The 19852-nt window shown below is 42.4% G+C and overlaps 2 protein-coding genes across 3 annotated transcripts in view; one reads left to right on the forward strand and one right to left on the reverse strand.

Annotated features, from left to right (window-relative positions):
• The window catches only part of cdc5l (CDC5 cell division cycle 5-like (S. pombe)), a 46459-nt gene extending 46003 nt beyond the window's left edge, over positions 1-456 (reverse strand). The window contains exon 1 of the mRNA XM_052024570.1: positions 206-456. Within this exon, the coding sequence (XP_051880530.1) occupies positions 206-250 (45 nt within the window). The 5' untranslated portion in view covers positions 251-456. The remainder of the gene's footprint in view (positions 1-205) is intronic.
• A 5126-nt stretch (positions 457-5582) lies between these two features.
• LOC127575314 (protein downstream neighbor of Son-like) overlaps positions 5583-19852 on the forward strand; it is a 30668-nt gene continuing 16398 nt past the window's right edge. Inside the window, exons 1-2 of one of the 2 annotated variants that reach the window (XM_052025103.1) lie at positions 5583-5989; positions 19078-19550. In XM_052025103.1, the coding sequence (XP_051881063.1) occupies positions 5695-5989; positions 19078-19550 (768 nt within the window). In that variant the 5' untranslated portion in view covers positions 5583-5694. The remainder of the gene's footprint in view (positions 5990-19077; positions 19551-19852) is intronic. The other variant, XM_052025104.1, reaches the window with a different exon arrangement.

Here is a 19852-nt window from a genome sequence, read left to right on the forward strand (position 1 = left end):
AAGTTGATGTGAGGTCAGTCAGCCGTGACGTGACCTTAGTGAATAGTAGAGCAGGCAGGAGGGGCCGAACAGCCTATCTCTGCGTTTAATTCTGATGTTCATACGGCCCAGGACACCCCCAGCTGGCCCAGCATGAACCTGTGCACGGAAACCCGGGGCCGGGCTGGATTAGGCCAGGCCCGAGGAGCACAGGCCTGCCGCTCACCTCCGTGTTCCTCCAGACACCTCCCTTGATCATTATCCGCGGCATCTTTGCGCTTGACGAGGAGCCAGAGGAGATCCCCCCGGCAGTTTAGCGAGAAGAGGAGACGGAGCGACGTCTAGCTCGCCGGCGGTGCGGACAGCAGGCTCCGACCCGGCGCACAGCAACGACAGGGTCCCAACAAAGAGCAGCAACCGCTGCCCCGGCAGCAAGAGAACGTCCCACCCCCACTCCGAGTAACTCCGCGCCCTCTCGCCGGGCTGACTGTCACTGCACCCAAATACACACCGCCATCGCTTCGCGGGATGCCAACAGTCCAGAATTACCCTGGGATCGGCACTCTGCAGATTGATCTCCAGAGCATCGTGCAGGCATTCCCAAATAAAAAAAAACATCATGGTATCAGAGTAAGAAAATTCTTGTTTTAGTTTTCTGCGGAAAGATTTGACTATTAGGGTTGCAACTGCATTATCGCTTATCACGACCTCAGGAGGTTGGAAAGCTCATTACAACCAACAGTTTTAGTTATTTAAAGTGTAATCTCTCATTAAGTGTAGCCAGATCCCATTACCGCAGGAATGTTCATGTACGAGTCCTCAAATGCCCTCTTCCTGAATCTTTGATCCCCATGTATACTTCAGATTACATTTCCCATACCAAATTAAGATACACCATATCCTGGGGAATTACTCAAAATTTTAAATAAACAGAAAATGCTGAAAATCTGGGAAAAGCTACTACAGAAATTACTCAAAAAATTTTGTCAAATGGATTTATCCTGTGCTAATTCTTTGACGATATTAATGGATTACTGTTGCACAGGTAATGCTAACATTTACACCCGAAACCAATTCCGTTATTTTATATGGCATGAAAACAGGAATGCTGGAAGAACTCTGGAAAGTGGGACGAATGCGGGAAGATATTAGGTGTTGTTAGAATGTCATTGTAGATTACAGGGGGAACTTGATCATTTAAGGAAGTGGGCCAAGGAGTGGCAAATGGATTTCCACCTCATACAGATTAAGTGTAAGGTGATGCATTTTGGAAAGTCAAAACAGTGTAGGACTTATACTATGAATGGTAGGGCACTAGGGAATGTGATGGAACAGAGGCCCTAGGAGTACAAGTGCATAGTTCGTTGAAAGTAGCATCACAGGTAGACAGGGTGGTGAAAAAGGCATTTAGCATGCTGGCCTTCATCAGTCAGGGCACTGAGTATAGGAGTTGGGACATTATATTGCAGTTGTATAAGTCATTGGTGAGGCAGCACTTGGAGTACTATGTACTGTTTTGGTTGCTGTATTATAGAAAAGACATGGTTAAACTGGAAAGAGTGCAGAGAAGACTTACGAGGATGTTGCCAGGACTAGAAGGCCTGAGTTATAGGGAGCAGTTGGCCAGGTTTTTATTCCTTGGAATGTAGGAGGATAAGGGACAACCTTATAGAAGTGTTTAAACTTACGAGAGGCACAGATAAGGTGGATGGTAACAGTCTTTTCCCCAAGGTAGGGAAGTCCAGAACTATGGGGCATGGGTTTAGGGTGACAGACAAAAGATTTAAGAGGGACCTGGGGGGCATCTTTTTCACACAGAGGATGGTGAGTATATGGAATGAGCTGCCAGAGGAAGTAGTTGAGGTAGGTACAATAGTGTCACTTAAGAAGCACTTGGATAGGTACATGGAGGGGTGGGACTTGGAGGGATATGGGGCGAATGCAGGAAATTGGGACTAGCTGGGTGGGCACAGTGGTAGGCATGGACTCGTTGGGCCGAAGGGCCTGTATCCATGCTATATTGCTCTCTAACTCTATGACTATAACTCAGCAAGCCAAGTGGCGTCTGTGGAAAGAGAATCCATTTACTGTTTCATTGATTTTTTTTACAGATGCTGCTTGAATTCTTCCAGCATTTCTGTTTTATTTTGGAGTCATAGAATTATAGAGCACAGAAACGGGCCCTACAGCCCAACTTGTCCATGCCAAACAAAATGTCTATCTAAGCTAGTCCCATTTATAGAACGTAGAACAGTACAACACAGGAACAGGCCCTTCAGCCCATGATATCTGTGCTGACCCTGATGACAAATTAAACTTATCCCATCTGCTGCACACAATCTATATCCCTCCATTCACTGCCTGTCTAAATGCCTTTTAAACATTGCTAACGTATCTGCTTCCACCACCCCCATTGGCAGCATGTTCCAGGCACCTACCACTCTCTGTGTAAATAAAAAGAATACTTGCCTAACCAATGTGTTATGCAGGTGTAACATGACTTTCCAACTTTTATACTCAACACCCTGACTGATGAAGGCATCCATACCATATGCCTTTTCTACCACCCTATCCGCTTTCAGGATTTGTCTGCATTTGGCCGATTCCTGTCTAACCCTTCCTATCCATGTACCTGCCCAAATATCTTTTAAACATTGTAATTTTACCTGCCTTTACCACTTCCTCTAGCAGATTGTTCCATATACCTACCACTCTCAGTGTGAAAAACTGTTTCAGATATCAGCATCTGCAGTTTTATTTATTTTCGAAATATATGCCTCTGGTTTTTTCCCCCAGATAATGAATATAGACAAGACCACGGTGCTGCAATCTCCTCACCCAAAATAATGATTGCCAGAACCTAACCAATCTTTTTCCTTGTCTCCCTCATTATTCTGGCAAATACTATTTAAACCTGGGGACTTACTTTGATTCTGTTTGACCTTCCTAGAAATACCATCTCATATATGATGAAGCCATTGACGATTTTTGGTTTGGAGAGGATGTTGCTTATTTTTTTCTGTTGCAAATACTTTTTTCACTCATCATCACCTTCTAAACTTATGTACATCTTTTAACATTTCTTCCAGTATGGGATACTGTTCTATTTGCCCTCAACATTATAGGCACCTCTTTTATTTCTTCTGTTCAAACTTTTCATGGAAAATATAAATTCACCTCCTTAGCTTTTTCATTGCTTGTTGTGAGTGGGCTTCTGAGATTATTGTCTCCCTGATTTCTTTTTCCTGGCTATTTGTTTCCATCTATTTCTCTTTTTGTGGTACCTTCTCTGTGAGAAGTCATTCTCTCGGATACCTGTATTGCATCATTTGTTGTCTCTTTTTGTTGGATCTCCATTGCTTGGAGGTGGAACCAGTGGATGTGGTGTTTTTGGATTTTCAGAAGGTGCTCAATAAGGTCCACAAAGGATAGTGATAAAGAAGGCTCAGCAAATGCCTCAAGAAGGCAACATCTGTCATCAAAGATCACCAATATCCAGGCTATGTCATCTACTTGCAGCTACCATTGGGCAGAAGGTACAGAAGCCTGAAGTCCCATGCCACCAAGTTCAAGAACAGCTACTTCCCTTCAAGCACTCGGTTCTTGAACCAACCTACACAACCCTAATCACTACTTCAGTATATGACCACTTTGCACTATAATGGTCATGTTTTTTTTGTTCTAGTTGTGTTCTTTCTTGTATAATTTTGTATAATTTATGTTTAATTTATGTGTTTTTCTTGTGAATGTTGTGTCTCTAATGCTATGTGCCTGTTATGCTGCTGCAAGTAAGTTGTTCATTGCACCTGTGCATACATATACTTATGCAAATGACAATAAACTCAACTTTGACTTTGAAATGGAATTAGGGGTAGTATACTGAAGTGGACTGACAATTGGTTTTCAGACAGAAATCAGTGAAAATAAACAAATCATTCTCAGATTGGCAAGCTCTGACTCATGTGATACTCATGCATCACATTGAAGACCAAAATGCAGGCACAGCAAGCAATTAAGAAGGCAAATGGTATGTTAGCCTTTACAGATGACCCCATGTTATGGGACGGGAAGGGGTGGGGGGTGTGGGTGGGTAGCGTTCCTAGAAAACGATCCATATCACAATTTTCCATAACACAAAGCTGCATCATTTGCGCAAATGTCAAGAAACATGTTGGAAAAAATTGTGTTATTTATATACTTCTCCCTGTAAAAGAAAATTTATTCCATATCTCAAATTTTTGTGCAGTGATTTGTGAATTCTATAAAGGCGAATTCTGTAAGGCTGAATGATTTTAATGTAAGGGTCGCCTGTATTATGAAAGGATTTGAATATCACAACTGTGTAGTGCCTTGGTGAGACTGCATCTGGAGTATTTGGACAGTTTTGGTTTCATGGCTGAACTATATACTTGCCATAAGGGGAGTGGAGCAAAGAGTCACAATATTGGTTCCAGGGATCGCAAATTTGCCGGATGAGGAGAAATTGAGTAGACTGCAAGAATGAGAGAAACTCACGTCAGGATGTACAAAATTGCTTGCCTTCATCAGCTGAGGCATTGAGTATGGGAGTATAGGAGTTGGGATAGACATGTTACCTTGCACAAACCCTTGGTTAGGCTGCAATTTGAATATTTCATGCAGTTCTGGTCACTATACTTTAGGAAGGATGTGATTAAGCTTGAAGAAAAGATTCACAGCAATGTTGCCTGGACTGGAGGACTTGAGTTATAAAGAGAGATCGGATAGGGTGGGACTGTTTTCCCTGGTGCAAAGGAGGCCGAGGGGTGACCTTATAGAGGTATATAAAATCATGACTGACATAGATTGAGTATATAGTCACAGTCTTTATCCCAGGGTAGGGGAGTCTAAAACTAGAGGACATATGTTTAAGGTGAGAGGGGAAAGATTTAAAGGGGATCTAAGGGTAAGATTTTCCACGCAGAGGATGGTGGATATATGGAACGAGAGGCCAGAAGAGGTGGTAAAGGCAGGTACAGTTACAACAGTTAAAAGACATTTGGACAGGTACATAGATAGAAAATGTTCAGAGGAATATGGGCCAAACGCAGGTAAATGGGATTAGTGTAGATTGGCATCTTAGTAGGCATGGGCAAATTAGGCTGAAGGGCCTGCTTCTGTGCTGTATAACTCTATGAATCTATTAATGATTCCAGCAGGCTAGATTCAGAGAGGATGTTTGCCCTGACTGAGGAGTGTAGGCTCAGAGCACACAGTTTCAGAATAAGTACTAGGCCATTTACAACTAAGGTGAGCTGGGGAATCTTTGGAATTCTTGACCCCAGGAGACTGTGGAGGATCAGACATTGTGTTGATTCAAAACGGAGATTTGAACATGAAGTAAAAGAAGGGATACGAGGATGTGCTGGAAGATGGCGCTGAAATAGATCAGGATTAATGTGATGGGCTTTGGGCTGCCACACGCTGAATTTCCTCTCGTCCAGGCGCGACAGGTTGCGGATCCAGACACCCCGCAGCGTCTCGTCCTTGGGGAAGACGTGGAAGGAGAGCTCCTTGTTCTTGAGCGTGTTGTTGAAGCAGGTGGAACAGGCTCAAAGGGCTGGATGGCCTCCTCTTGAGTTTCTGATGGGACTGAACTACAACTCCCATGATGCTCGGGGCGGCGATGCGCACGCTGGCGGCGCGGTGCAGGCTGGGATGTGAGTTCCTCAGCTCCGGCCTCGGCCACCGGCGACCATGGTGGGCACCTACTGCTGCGTCCCGGGCTGCTTCAACAACACGCTCAAGAACAAGGAGCTCTCCTTCCACGTCTTCCCCAAGGACGAGACGCTGCGGGGTGTCTGGATCCGCAACCTGTCGCGCCTGGACGAGAGGAAATTCAGCGTGTGGCAGCCCAAAGCCCATCACAAAGTCTGCGACGCTCACTTCGCAGGAGGCAAGAAGACCTACATGAACAATGTGCCCATAGTCTTCCCGGTGAAGGCCGAGAGATCCCGCAGGAAGGAGCAGGCCAGCCAGCCCCCGCCCTCAGGTACAGCACCCTATTCCAACCTCGCAGCAAACGGCCGAGGCAAAAGTTTAATCCTTGGTTCTGTGTATGCCTCATAAATGGAAATTTCAGATTTATCCATGTTGTATGTAGAGATTAGCTTTATCTGTTGGTATTACATATAATCCGCCCTCAAATAGATTAATTCCACAGATGGGGAGATTTCGATATTCACCGTCTGAACTGCAGTCTGTTTGCAGTGCAAACTGAGCTCTTCAGTCGTGTAAACGTGTCATGAAATTTGTTTTTGTTGTGTATGTTCGTATTGATGATGTGGTTTAATGATCTGTTTTTTGAAATGGTTTCGATATACAGTTACTTCGGTTTTAGTTTTGTCGATCATATCTCTCCTAATAAGAAAGCAATGCCATTTTGATGGGTGAATGGTAAGAATTTGACTAGTGCCCCTGTTTCTTTTTCTTCTGTTTTCCTCACCCTCTGTGTATTTCAGGCACAAAATATCAGAAACGAGTTGTTAAGAGAAAATTAAGCAAATTCTTATTGCCCTCCACCTCCCCCACTCCCCATGGCACATCCTTGGCATAAATGCTCCCAAATGAGATTTTTTTTCCCTCACTTGCATATTCTGCCACTAGTAGCACAGTGCATTGAAACACAATGACCTAGTTATTTTAATGAAGATTGAGGTGAAGTTTAAAATGGACAAAGTTATTACCCTAGTTGCCGCATATGTTTTACTGTGACAAATCTATTCCTGGTGAATGCTAATAGACTTGGGTTTTGTTTTGCAAAGATTTCCGAGTGGAGCAGAACTCAAGAGTATGAGTTGCAAATTAATCAATTTTACACTTCCAATGACATTACTAATATCACTGTTATTCAGTACTTGGAGTACGTTTGCAAATGTCACTAAAATGGGTGGTATAGTGGACGGTGAAGAAGGTTATAAAAAATTACAGGGGAATCTTGATCAGCTGAGTAAGTGGGCTGAGGAATGGCAAATGGAGTTTAATTTGGATAAGTGCGAGGGGTTGCATTCTGGAAAGTCAAATCCAGGTAGGACTTTCACTGTGAATGGTAAGGCCTTTGGGAGTATTGCAGAATAGAAGGACCTTGGAGTATAAGTACATAGTTCCCTGAAGGTGGAGTTGCAGGTAGACAGGGTGGTGAAGATTTTTGGCATGCTGGCCTTCGTAAGTCAGGGCGTTAAGTATAAAAGTTGGGAGGTCATGGTGCAGCTGTACATGACACTGGTGAGGCTGCACTTGGAGTATTATGTTCAGTTTTGGTTGCCCTTCTATAGGAAAGATGTTATTAAACTAGAAAGAGTGCAGAGAAGATTTTTAAGGATGTTGCCAGGACTTGAGGGACTGAATTATAGGGAGAAATTGGACAGGCTAGGACTTTATTCCTTGGAGTGCAGGAGACTGAGAGGTGATCTCATAAAGGTATATAAAATAATGAGGGGCGTAGATAGGGTAAATGCACTCAATCTTTTTCCCAAGGTTGGGGAATAAAGAACTAGTGGCCATGGGTTTAAGGTGGGGGGGGGGGAAGATTTAATAGGAACATGAGGGGCACCTATTTTTACACAAAGGGTGGTATGTATATGGAATGAGCTGCCAGAGGAAGTGGTTGAGGCAGGTACAATAATAACTTTTAAAAGACAGTTGGACAGGTACATGGATTGGAAAAGTTTAGAAGGTTATGGGCCAAACACTGGCAAATGGAACTAGCTTGAATGGGGCATCTTGGTTGGCATGGACCAGTTCGGCTGAAGGGCCTGTTCCCATGCTATATATATCTTTGAACCATGAACTCTATGAATGGTGGGGCAGGATGGAATAAAAATGCCATTTTAATGTGTTGGAAGTATTGCTGTGAGCAAATTTGTGTGTTCTGAGAGAAATATACTGTGAATTTGGCCAAAGATTATGTCTGAATTAGAAAACATTCACCTGTTTTAAAACAGAATTTTGTGTTTCCAAAATTATTGAGTTGGGAAAGAAACATAAGGGATTTAAGTCTGCGATTTGCCAATAGATGTTGACTTTCAAGAGTTTAGTGGCTTCAGTTACCTTCCCTAAGCGGTATGATAATCCGTTGTGGGAGGTGATACATTTATGGTATAATTTTGTATTCTGTGATATCGCAGTATGCTGGATGGCACAGTGGTGCAGCTGTTAGTGCTGCTCCCTTGTAGCTCCAGGGACCTGTGTTCAGTTCTGACCCGAGGTGCTCTGTGTGTGTGTGTGTGTGTGTGTGTGTGTGTGTGTAATTCCCATTTCTCCCTATGACTGAGGGTTTACATCAAATACTCCACTTTTCTCCCACGTTCCAAAGATGTGCTGACAATTGACCACTGTATGCAGTAATGCAGATAAGTGGCAAAAAAATAAAAGGGGAGTTGATGAGTATGTGGGAGAGAATTAATTGCAGCTTTGGGGAAAAGAGAATGGAAATAGGTCTGATGGGGTTGCTCTGCAGTGAGTTGGCATTGACCTGATGGGCTGAATGCCCTCCTTCTGTGCTGTAATGTGACAAACATGGAAGCATGAATCTTTTTAGTCTCTTTAAACTGAGCAAGTACTTGGTAAGGTTCTTTTTCTCTCTCTTCACTGTCTTGAATAATTTATCTACAATTTATATTCTGTGTGTTATCTGTATCGATGTGCCTGTGATGCTGCTGCTAGCAAGTTATTGTCATGTGTACATGTACCTCACTGTACCTGTGTATATGACAATAAACTCGACTTGATTGACTTGATATAATAAGAATAATTAACCTGCTTAATCATAAAGTAATATTTACCTGGAATTTGTGGAGAAAAATGACTGTGTTATTATCAGCACCAGACTATTACCTGAATGAGTACATTGTCTTGTGAGGAAAGTTGGGGAGGTGAAGCTTGTGACAACTGGAGTTTGGAAGATTGAGAGATGTCTTGATTGCAGTGTAAAAGATCTGAGGGGTCTTGGCAGGGTGGATGTGGAATGGATGAATTAGGAGTCACTATTTCAAAGTAAAGGGATTGTCCATTTAAAAAAAATCAAATGAGTAGTATAGTAGCACAGCTAGTACAGCTGCTGTCTCATAGCTCCAGTGACCCAGTTTCAATCTTGACCTCCAGAGCTGTCTCTGTGGAGTTTTCACACTCTCTCTGTGACCATGTGGGTTTCCAGATCCCAAAGACTTGCTAGTTAATTGCCCACTGTAAATTGCCCCCAGTGTGTAGGTGAGTGGTAGAATCTGGGGGGAGTTGGCGGGAATGTGGGGAAAACAAAAATAGGACGGCACGGTAGCGTAGCAGTTAGCGTGATGCTATTACAGCGCCAGCAATCAGGTTCAATTCCCGTCACTGTCTGTAAGGAGTTTGTACGTTCTCCCCATGTCTGTGGGTTTCCTCCAGGTATTCTTTCCTCCCACATTTCAAAGAAGTACAGGTAGGTTAATGTGGGTTTAAATGAGTGGCGCAGACTCATTGGGCTGGAAGGGCCTGTTACCATGCTGTGTAAATAAAGTATTAAAGTTTTTCTTGAAAATATTTTTTTTGAAAGGATTATTGTAGTGTTAGTATAAATGAAGGATTGAAGGGCCTGCTTTGTGATTTGTGCTCTGAGACTGGCAAAAGATGTCTGAAGGTCATGAGTCTTGGAACACTCTTTCTCAAATGGTGGCAGAAGAAGAATATTTTTTAAGACAGCTAGGTACTTAATAAGTGAAGGGGTGAAAAGTTTTCATGGGCAGACAGAAGTGCGTAGTTAAGGTTGCAGTCAGATGAGTCATGATATTAAATGGTGGACCTGGCTCAAGAGGCTGAGTGGCCTGTTTCCTTAATATTTTGATTTGGATTGGTTTATTATTGTCACGTGTACCAAGGTACAGTGGAAAAACTTTTGTTTGTGTGCCATCCAGGCAGATCATGCCATACTTGAGTGCATTGAAGTAGTAAAAAAAACATAGTGCAGAATGTGGTGTAGCAGCTACAGAGAAAGTGCAGTTTGTGTTCCCAATTTGTGTGCATTTAATGTAACATGAGAAATGGAAGCAGAAGTAGACCATTCCGCCCCTTTTACCCTCTCTGGCATTCAGTAAGCATGATTAATTTTTTACCTTTGCTGCTTTTCTGCACTAATCAAATATTCCTTTACTCACTTAATATCCAAAAATCTATCAATCTTGAATATACTCGATGATTGAGTATTCACAGCACTCTTGGGTAGAAAATTCCAATGATTCAATACCCTCTGGGTGAATATATTTTTTGTCTCGGTCCTGAAATTACGAGTCCTGGAGGAGATCAGGCAGCAAAGCAGCTTCTGAAGTATGCACATTGGCAATTAAATGCAGAAATCCAGGAGGAGTTGTCAGTAATTCCCTTTTCTTCCACTGGGTGTGTTGTTTCTTCAGCATAATGTGTAGAAATGGGGAACAAGACATTTAAATTTTTAACATAAAAAATATCCTGAAAATATCATGCTTTGTATGAGCTGCAAATGAGATTTTTTTTAATGTTGCATAATTAGTTTAACCACCTCACGGGTACTAGAGTTATAATTTTATATGCACAGATTGTTATTCACTCAGACAAACATTTCAAAGTTCCATGCATGCTCAAAGTAAATATTTAACTTATTTAGAGTCTTTGTATGATATTTCCAATGTCCCAATATCTTATGCGGAATCTCCAATCTTTTTCTCATGCTTTATAAATTGTTTAAGAAGTTAGCCCAAAAAGAATTGTGCTTTTTACATCCTTGTTTGTGAGAACTTTTTTCGTATGATTAGCTGCTTATTCTGTTTGGTAGCATGATTGTTGCTGGGTACTAGCAATTCCTCAAATTCAGCACTTAACAGTTTTTGGGAGAGGGGAAATTCACACCCTGAAGATTATTGGCTGTTTGTGAGCAATTTTTTTGATGCTGCTGACTCCAGATTTGGATCTGAATCATCTTAGAGGCCTGATTTTCATATTTGGGCAGACAACCTGTGGAGGCAAATATCTAGGCACTGCAGTGAACTATTCTGTATTTTTCTTATACAGCCTATCTCATACAACTATCTTGCGATGTTTGTAACTATTTCTGCTGCAAGGAATAATATAATTCAGTTTTCAATTGGTAAAATGTGTATTTTAGCCCATGAACCATTATAATATTCAACTTCAACTCTTCTCATTCAATTATCTGGCTTGTAGAAGAAAGTCCCTTCCTGTCATCATCTTTGTTTTCTTGAATCTGCCTTTTATCAGCCTGACTGCCTCTGCAGCAAGCCTTTTCCAAAAGGTGGTATGTTCTGTTTTAATGCAGCCTCATTTCTTTTTGACTGTTCTCACTTTCAAAACCTTCGAACATAACTGTTATGGCCTTTTATTGATTTGTGAAGCAAGCTACAAATTGTTAGTTATCTGCAGCCCATAAGGAAATGGTGCCAGAGCTGGTGTAATGGCATCTCAGACCATAGCCTTCCTTTCTGCTTGGCTTTAAGAAAATAGTCATCTTAACAACACATCACTCTAAGTAATTTAGTTTGTTTTAGGATATGAAATATTAAGAATAGGAAAACAGAATATTGTTTCTATGGGTGGGGGGGGGGGGGATGGGGACACTACTGAATGTTCTGTAAAGGGTGACCTATATGTCGTACACAGAAGGTTAGCAAACAGGTACAGCAAGTATGTAGGTAAACAGAACACTAGCTTTATTTCAAGGAGAATGGAGTAAAAAGGTAGGGGAGTCTTTCTACAGCCGGACAGGCATAATGGGAACACACCTGGAGAACTATGTACAGTTTTGATTTTCTTATTTAGAGTCATAGAGAAATGTAGCATGGAAACAGACCCTTTGGCCCACTGAGTACATGCTGACCATAATCACCCACCTACAATAACCCATTTTTTATTTTCCTTAGACTCCCATCAACTCCTCTCACCTACACACCAGGGGCAATTTATAGTGGGCAATTAATCTACCAACTTGCAAGTCTTTGGGATGTGGGAGGAAACCTCATTGTCACATGCAGAACTTGCAAACTCCACACAGACAGCACCAGATGTTAGCATTGAATCCAGGTTGCTGTAACTGTGAGGCGACACCTCGTCTAACTGAACCAGTGTGCTGCCCAAAAGGAGGGATATATTTGCATTGGAGGCAGTGCTGAGAAGGTTCACTTGGTTGATTACTGGGATGAAGTGATGGTCTTAGGAGAAATGATTGGGCCCATCCTGATTGGAGTACATAAGAACACAAAGTGATTTTGCTGGAAAAGAACAGTTATTTAATATACTGAATGAACAATACATTCTGTCATTGGTTCTCCTCAATGCACTGATGTGAGTTATATGTATATGTGACAATAATAAACCAATTTACCAATTTGTATACAAGATTCCAAGGGTGCTTTACATGTAGATGTTGAGAAGATGTCTCCCCTTGTGGGAAGTCGCAAACTTGGGGGCTGTTGTGCCAAAGTTATGCAAGATTGTTCACAGATCTGATAGAAATAAGCCTTGCACACACAGTGCTGCACACAACACTTTATTGCTAAGTTACAACAAGTGGTACTTATCTCGGAAGTGCGCCTGAGCCCGTTTAACTGCAGCACCCCATTCCAATCGGGCCACAGCTTCAGCCGCAACCTAACCTGTGGTGAGCCCAAAACCAAGAGACCTCACCAACATTGTGTTCACTCTTTTATACAGTGGTCACTTCTCTCCGCCCCTACCTGCGCCGATCCTTTGTGCAAATCTACCCATCATGTGACTCTTGCCTCGGGCACTGCAGGCTCATGTCTGCAGAGACAATACCTTGGTTACCTAGCACCCAGGTCACCCTCCCCACCGCCTCCCCCACCCCGTTCGTGCACACATTTGATGCCAGCAATTGTTCCTTGTGCTCTCTGGCCGACCTTTCAGGATTCTTACTACAGGGGCATAATTTTAGGACAAGGATTCCTATTTAGGATGAAACGAGGAGGAATATTTTTGAGAGTTGTGAATTAGGATTGGAATTTCTTCTGAAAGGAAGTGTGGAGGCAGAATCATTGAATGTATTTAAGGCCGACAGCAGGATTTTTACGATAGGGGAATCGAGAGTTATGAGGATTGTGAAAAGAGCAGAGCTGAAGCCAAAATCACAGCAGTCACGAGCTTATTCAATAACAGAGCAGGCTTGAGGGGCCACATGGTCCACTTCTGTTTCTTATGAATTAGGACATAAATCACTAGAATTTTTAAAAACTTTTTCACATCTGATATATAAGCACAACAATATAATTAAATGTTCACATTTTCCTTTGTCTTATGTTGCCAGTTGCGTGCCTTTTATCTGTCTAATGCTACATAATTTAAAGCAAGATATAAAGAGGTCTTATTTCTGGACATTCTGCAGCACCCAAATTCTGTACTTTTAGGATGTAAATTTAACCATCCCACTGATGCTGTGTCACACTCCCATGATCAATGCTGGAATTCAGCAGCTCTGAATGAATGTTTTAAATCAGCAGCTAATCTCTGCTATCGCTCTATAATTTGGATTAACACTACATGTTTAAGGACAGATCATGTGTGCAAATTCTTCCCCCATATTGGGCTTTTTTTTTTCCTCTGTATTACCATGAGCAGCATTGAGAAGATACTTGACAAGATCAGGATAGTAATTTTGTATAATGCTACACTTGATTGGCCCGGGAGCCGTTGGAGCAGTGTGTCTCTAGCAGGTAGGGGCTGATTATTTAAACAGTTTTTGCGCGGGCTTTTCCCTTACAGGATCAGCCCGGAAGTCGTTGGAGCAGCGTGTCTCTAGCAGGTAGGGGCTGAGTGTTGGTTGGTTGGTTAATTAGAGGGAGTGAGTACTTGAGATAATTGGCAGGGACAAATATAAGGAGGGGTAACTGAAGAGGAGAGGCCAGTGTGTGAGTGGCTCAGGGTAGGAGTGGAGCTTTGAGCTTTGCCACGAGAGGATTCGGCGAGCAAAGGCTGAGGACGAGCTTGCTGCCTGAGAGGGAAGGCCGGGTAATTTCTTTCAATTAACTGAGGAGTAGGTAATGAAGGCAGCAGTCAGGGCAGTCATGTGCCTCGTCTGCAGTATGTGGAACGTCAGGGAGAGCACACTTGTCCCTGATGATTACACCTGTAAAAGGTGCATCCGGCTGCAGCTCCTGACAAACCGAGTTAGGGAACTGGAGCTGGATGAACATCGTAGCATCCGTGAGGCAGAGGCAGACATATACAGGAGTTTCAGGGAGATAGTCACCCCTGAAAGTCATGAAGCAGGTAGCTGGGTGACTGTCAGGAAAGGGAAGGGGTATAAACAGAAAGAGCAGAGCACCCGTTTGGCCGTTCCCATCGACAATAATTATACCGTTTTGGATACTACTGGCGGGGATGACCTACCAGGGACAAGTTGTAGTGGTTGCGTCTCTGGCACCAAGACTGGACCCTCAGCTCAAAGGAAGGAGGGAAAAGAGAAGATCAGCAATGAAAGGGGGTTCGATAGTTAGGGAGACACAGCAGGTTCTGTGGGAGTGATCAAGATCCCGGATGGTCTCTTGCGTCCCTGGTGCCAGGGTCCGCGATATCTTGGATCGAGTTCTTGATATTCTCAGGAGTGAGGGTGAGCAGCCAGATGTCGTGGTCCATGTAGGGACCAATGACGTGTATAGGAAGGAGGAGGAGTTCCTGAAAAGAGAGTTTAGAGAGTGAGGTGCAATGTTGAAGGACAGGACCTCCAAGGTTGCAATCTCAGGATTGCCACCCGTTCCATGTGCCAGTGAGGCTAGAAGTAGGAGGATCATGTAGCTAAATACGTGGCTAAGAAGATGGTGCAGGAGGGAGGGCTTCATGTTCCTAGACAATTGGTTCTCCTTCCAGGGAAGGTGGGACCTGTTACGACGGAACGGTTTTCACCTGAACTGGAGAGGGACTAACCTACTTGTTGGTTGGTATGCTAGTGCTGCTACGGGGGCGGGGGGGGGGCGGGTTAAACTAGATTTGCAAGAGGAGGGGAACCAGAGTGTTAGAGCAGATAATGAGGTGTAGGAGGAAAAAGGTCATCCGAGGACTGCAGGTATAGACAGAAATCAAAGGTTTGTACGTGATAGAAATGTTCTCAGGTGCACCTATTTCAATGCAAGGAGTATTGTAGGTAAGGCAGATGAGCTTAAGGCATTGATTCTCACGTGGGATTACGACATTATTGCTATTAGTGAGACCTGGTCGCAGGAGAGGCAGGACTATCAGCTTAACGTTCCGGGATTCCGTTGTTTCAGACGTGATAGAAGGGGATGGACGAAAGGGTGAAGAGTGGCATTACTGGTCAGGGGCAAAATATTACAGCTCTGCGGAGACAGGACAGCCCGGAGGGCTCGTCTACAGGGGCCATATAGGTGGAGATAAGGAACGGGTAAGGTGTGGCCACATTAATAGGGTTGTATTATAGACCCCGGAATAGTCAGTGAGAATTGGAGGAACAAATCTGTCGTGAGATAGCAGACCGGTGTAAGAAACAGGAAGTAGTCATAGTGGGGGATTTTAACTTTCCACATATTGACTGGGACTCCCCACTGTGAAAGGGCTGGATGGATTAGAATTTGTCAAATGTGTTCAGGAGTGTTTCCTAAATCAATATATAGAGGTATCAGCGAGAGAGAATGCAATACCTGATCTCCTATTAGGGAACCAGACTGATCAGGTGACAGAAGTATGTGCAGGTGAGAATTTTGGGTCCAGTGACCATAATGTCATTAGTTTAAAGTTAATTATGGATGAGGATAGGTCTGGCTCTCGATTTGAGGTTCTAAATTGGAGAAAGGCCAATTTTGTGGAAATGAGAATGCATCTGGGAAAAATGGATTAGGATAAGTTGTTTCCTGACAAGGATGTGTTCACTAAGTGGAAGGCCTTCAAAGGTGGAATATTGAGAATGCAGAGTTTGCATGTTCCTGCCAGGATTAAAGACAAAGTTGACAATCATAGGGAACCTTGGTTTTCAAAAGATGTTGGTGCTTTGGTTAAGAAAGAGAGAGAGGTGTAATGCAGGTATAGGCAACTAGTAACAAGGTAACCCGAAGGTTTCATACAAGTACATGAAGAGTAAAAGGATAATAAGGGACAAAACTGGTCCCCTAGAAGGTCAGTGGTCGTCTATGTGTGAAGCCTCAGGAAATGGGGGAGGTATTAAAGTTTTTTTTTGCATCAGTATTGACTCAGGAAACGGGCTTAGAGTATATGGAAGGAAGGGAAACAAGCAGTGGAATCATGGAACATAGAGATTAAAGAGGAGGGGATACTTGATGCTTTACAGCGAATAAAGGTAGATAAGTCCACCTGGCCTGACAAGATATTTCCTCGGACCTTGAAAGAAACTAGTGTAGAAAATGCAGGGGCCCTAGCAGATATATTAAAATGTCCTTCGCCACGTGTGCGGTGCCGGAGGACTGGATAGTAGCTCATGTTGTTCTGTTGTTTTAAAAAAGGCTCTAAAAGGAAACCAGGTAATTACAGGCCGGTGAGCCTGACATCAGTCATAGGTAAATTATTGGAAGGTGTTCTGAGAGATAGGATACACAAGTATTTGGCCAAGGGCTGATTAAGGATAGTCAGCATGCCGTTGTGCGTGGTAGATCGTGTTTAATGAATCTTGTAGAGGTTTTTGAGTAGGTTCCCAAGAACGTAGATGAAGCAAAGGTGGTGAATGTTGTCTACATGGACTTTAGTAAGGCCTTTGGCAAGCTCCCACATGGGAGGTTATTTGATAAGGTTCAGTCACTAGGTATCCATGGTAATGTTGTAAACTGGATTCGAAATTGGCTCTGAGAGAGAAGACAGAGTGGTAGTGGATGATTGTTTCTCAGACTGGAGGCCTGTGACTAGTGGTGTACCATAGGGATCGGTGCTGGGGCCATTATTGTTTTTGACTATATCAATAATCTAGATGATGATGTGCTAAATTGGATCAGCAAGTTTGCTGATGACACTAAGATTGGAGGAGCAGTGGACAGCGAGGAAGGACTTCAAAGCTTGCAGAGGGATCTGAAACAACTGGAAGAATGGACCAGGAAATGGCAGATGGAATTTAATGCAGACAAGTGTCAGGTGTTGCATTTTGGAAGGACAAATCAAGGTCGGACATACACAGTAATGGTAGGTTACTGAGGAATGCGGAGGAACAAAGAGATATGGGAGTTCAGATACATAATTCCTTGGAAGTGGCGTCACAGGTAGACAGGGTTGTAAAAAAAGGCTTTTGACATCCGAGCATTTATAAATCAAAGTATTGAGTATAGGAGTTGGGATGTTATGATGAGGTTGTATAAGACATTGGTGAGGCCAAATTTGGAGTGTTGTGTGCAGTTATGGTCACCTAACTATAGGAAGGATATCAGTAAGATTGAAAGAGTGCAGAGGAGATGTGCTAGAATGTTGCCTGGTCTTCAGGAGTTGAGTTACAGGGAAATATTGAACAGGTTAGGACTTCATTCCTAGGAACGTAGAAGAATGAGGGGAGATTTGATCGAGGTTTACAAAATTATGAGGGGCATAGACACAGTTAATGCGAGTAGGCTCTTTCCACCTAGATGAGGAGAGATAAGTACGAGAGGACATGGCTTTAGGGTGAAAGGCGAAAGGTTTAGGCGGAACATTTGGGGAACTTCTTCACTCAGAATGGTGGGAGTGTGGAACGGGCTGCCATCTGATGCAGTAAATGCGGGCTCACTCTTAAGCTTTGAGCATAATTTGGATAGATACGTGGACGGGAGATGTCTGGAGGGTTATGGACTGGGTGCAGGTAAGTGGGACTAACGGAATAACGTTTCTGCACAAACTAAATGGGGTCGGATGGCCTGTTTTACTGTGTTGTAGTGTTTTATGGTTCTATTGTCACCAGGTTGCACACTGTCTGTTCCATATGCTGTGGGTGTGTTTTCAAGAGCTGATACTCTGGTTGCCATTCCTCTCTGCATAACCCACTCATGGTGTATCTGCTGGCTGACTTTGGTGTTTAATGAATGATCCTGGATCATGCTGGACTATTTATGATCTATTCCTGCACGGGGGGATGCTATTACAATAGAGCTTTCAGTACTTTTAGTTTTTGACAGAATGCATAAATTTGACCCAAAGTTAGTGAAAAGATTTTGATGCCTGTCATAAGACTTTGAAGTAAGCAGAAATGCCTGTTACAATAATCAACAATAACAGTTGGGATGGTGCCATTAACCTAGATTGTGGACAGCTAGCTGGTCTTCTGTGTACATGAAACTATAGAGTGTTACTTAGTAAAAAAAAAGTATTTCTGTTGTACTTGCTGCTCTATACTCTTGAAAGTAATTAATGTCACAACAAATCAGTGTTATTATATATTTGCCAATGAATGAATAATTATGTTTCAGATTCTGTAATATCCTATACTTTCTGAAGCAGTTATCATCACCAAGTAGCCAAAAATAAGTTAATAATTTGTTTTCCATCCATCTATCCAGTTACTTCACAGAACCAGGTTTGTGTCATTATTACTGAAGGACTCTTTCTCTTTGTGATATATTATGGAGACAGCAATATAAGTAACTAGGCACATGTGAATTGGAATATCTGTTGCAAAATAATTTACTTGCAAATTCAGATTATATATAATTGACACTCTCAATGTACTTGTATTCTTGTAGATTAGGAATGGAATTTAATTACAATATGCATCAATTAAATACCATATTGTCTTTTGTGACATTAACTTAACAATATTTCAAATTTCCCCATTAAACATGTTAAAGCCCTGCAATGTTGTCTACCGAGTCTTGGGTGTAATTACAACTGTTGTTTGAATGTATTGGGTAAAATGTATGTTGGTTGAAGTCCTACAAAGAAGGAAGATGTTACTCTATGCAAATCAACCCTATTTCACAGGAGTACAGCTCATAGAGACTGCACGTTGAGCTTGAAGGAAGTGCAAAGTATCAAAATATCTTATTTTCAGGTGGACGAAAGATTTTAATGTATCCTGGTCATGCTACCGTTTCTTTGCCTGTTAATTATCACCATTATGATAAATAGTTTTACAACTGCTAACAAGCATAAACTATAAAATCAGTAGGTTTTCTTATTTTTCTTTAGGTCAGCTGATACATGGTGGGAACCATTTTCACTATCCCCAGAACGTCTTGGCATTTCACAAGAAGGCAAAGCAAAAGTATGGCCAGAGACAACACAAGGATCTTACAAAAAGAATCAAAGTACCTTTTGCTGGCCCTACAGTTCAGAAGGAAGGATCAGTTGTAGCATCTTTATCATTGAATCATCAAGAGGGTGAAGATGAAAAAGCACGTTTTGAGGCTGCACAGACTCTGCTGGATATCTTCAAAGTTAATTCTGGCTATGAAGGTGTTCAGATGACCTCTGTGTGTGAGGCATTGCAGCAAATAAATGAAAAGCTGAATACAGAGATTGCTGATTTGAAAGATGAACATCGGTATCTACAGGCAGAATATAACCAAATTAGCGGGGAGTTGAAGAGATTTAAAGAAGGCGAACCCAAATGTTGCACTCAGATCCCACTTTATTCAACATCTCCATGGCTGCAGATTAAAGTAAGTTTGGAACTTACAAATACAGTTGGCATTGTCAAGTGAATTATATTTCTGCTTTTGTATGTTTCTGATTATTTCACTATATTTAGAATGAATTTAGTGTTTATTAATTTTAGCTGATGCAAATGATTTAATGTAATGTCACAATAATTGCATTTTTTGTATATTGTACATGTGTAACCTTTATATGTGATATAAGAAAAACACCTAGGAAGCATTCTGGCTATGAGAACATATCAGCTGGGTGTTTCTGACACTGATATGTTCCCTCGTGTCTTGCTAGTGGTACAGTTTTCTTCAAT

This window comes from Pristis pectinata, chromosome 10 (genome assembly GCF_009764475.1).
Source record: "Pristis pectinata isolate sPriPec2 chromosome 10, sPriPec2.1.pri, whole genome shotgun sequence".
Classification (NCBI taxonomy): domain Eukaryota; kingdom Metazoa; phylum Chordata; class Chondrichthyes; order Rhinopristiformes; family Pristidae; genus Pristis; species Pristis pectinata.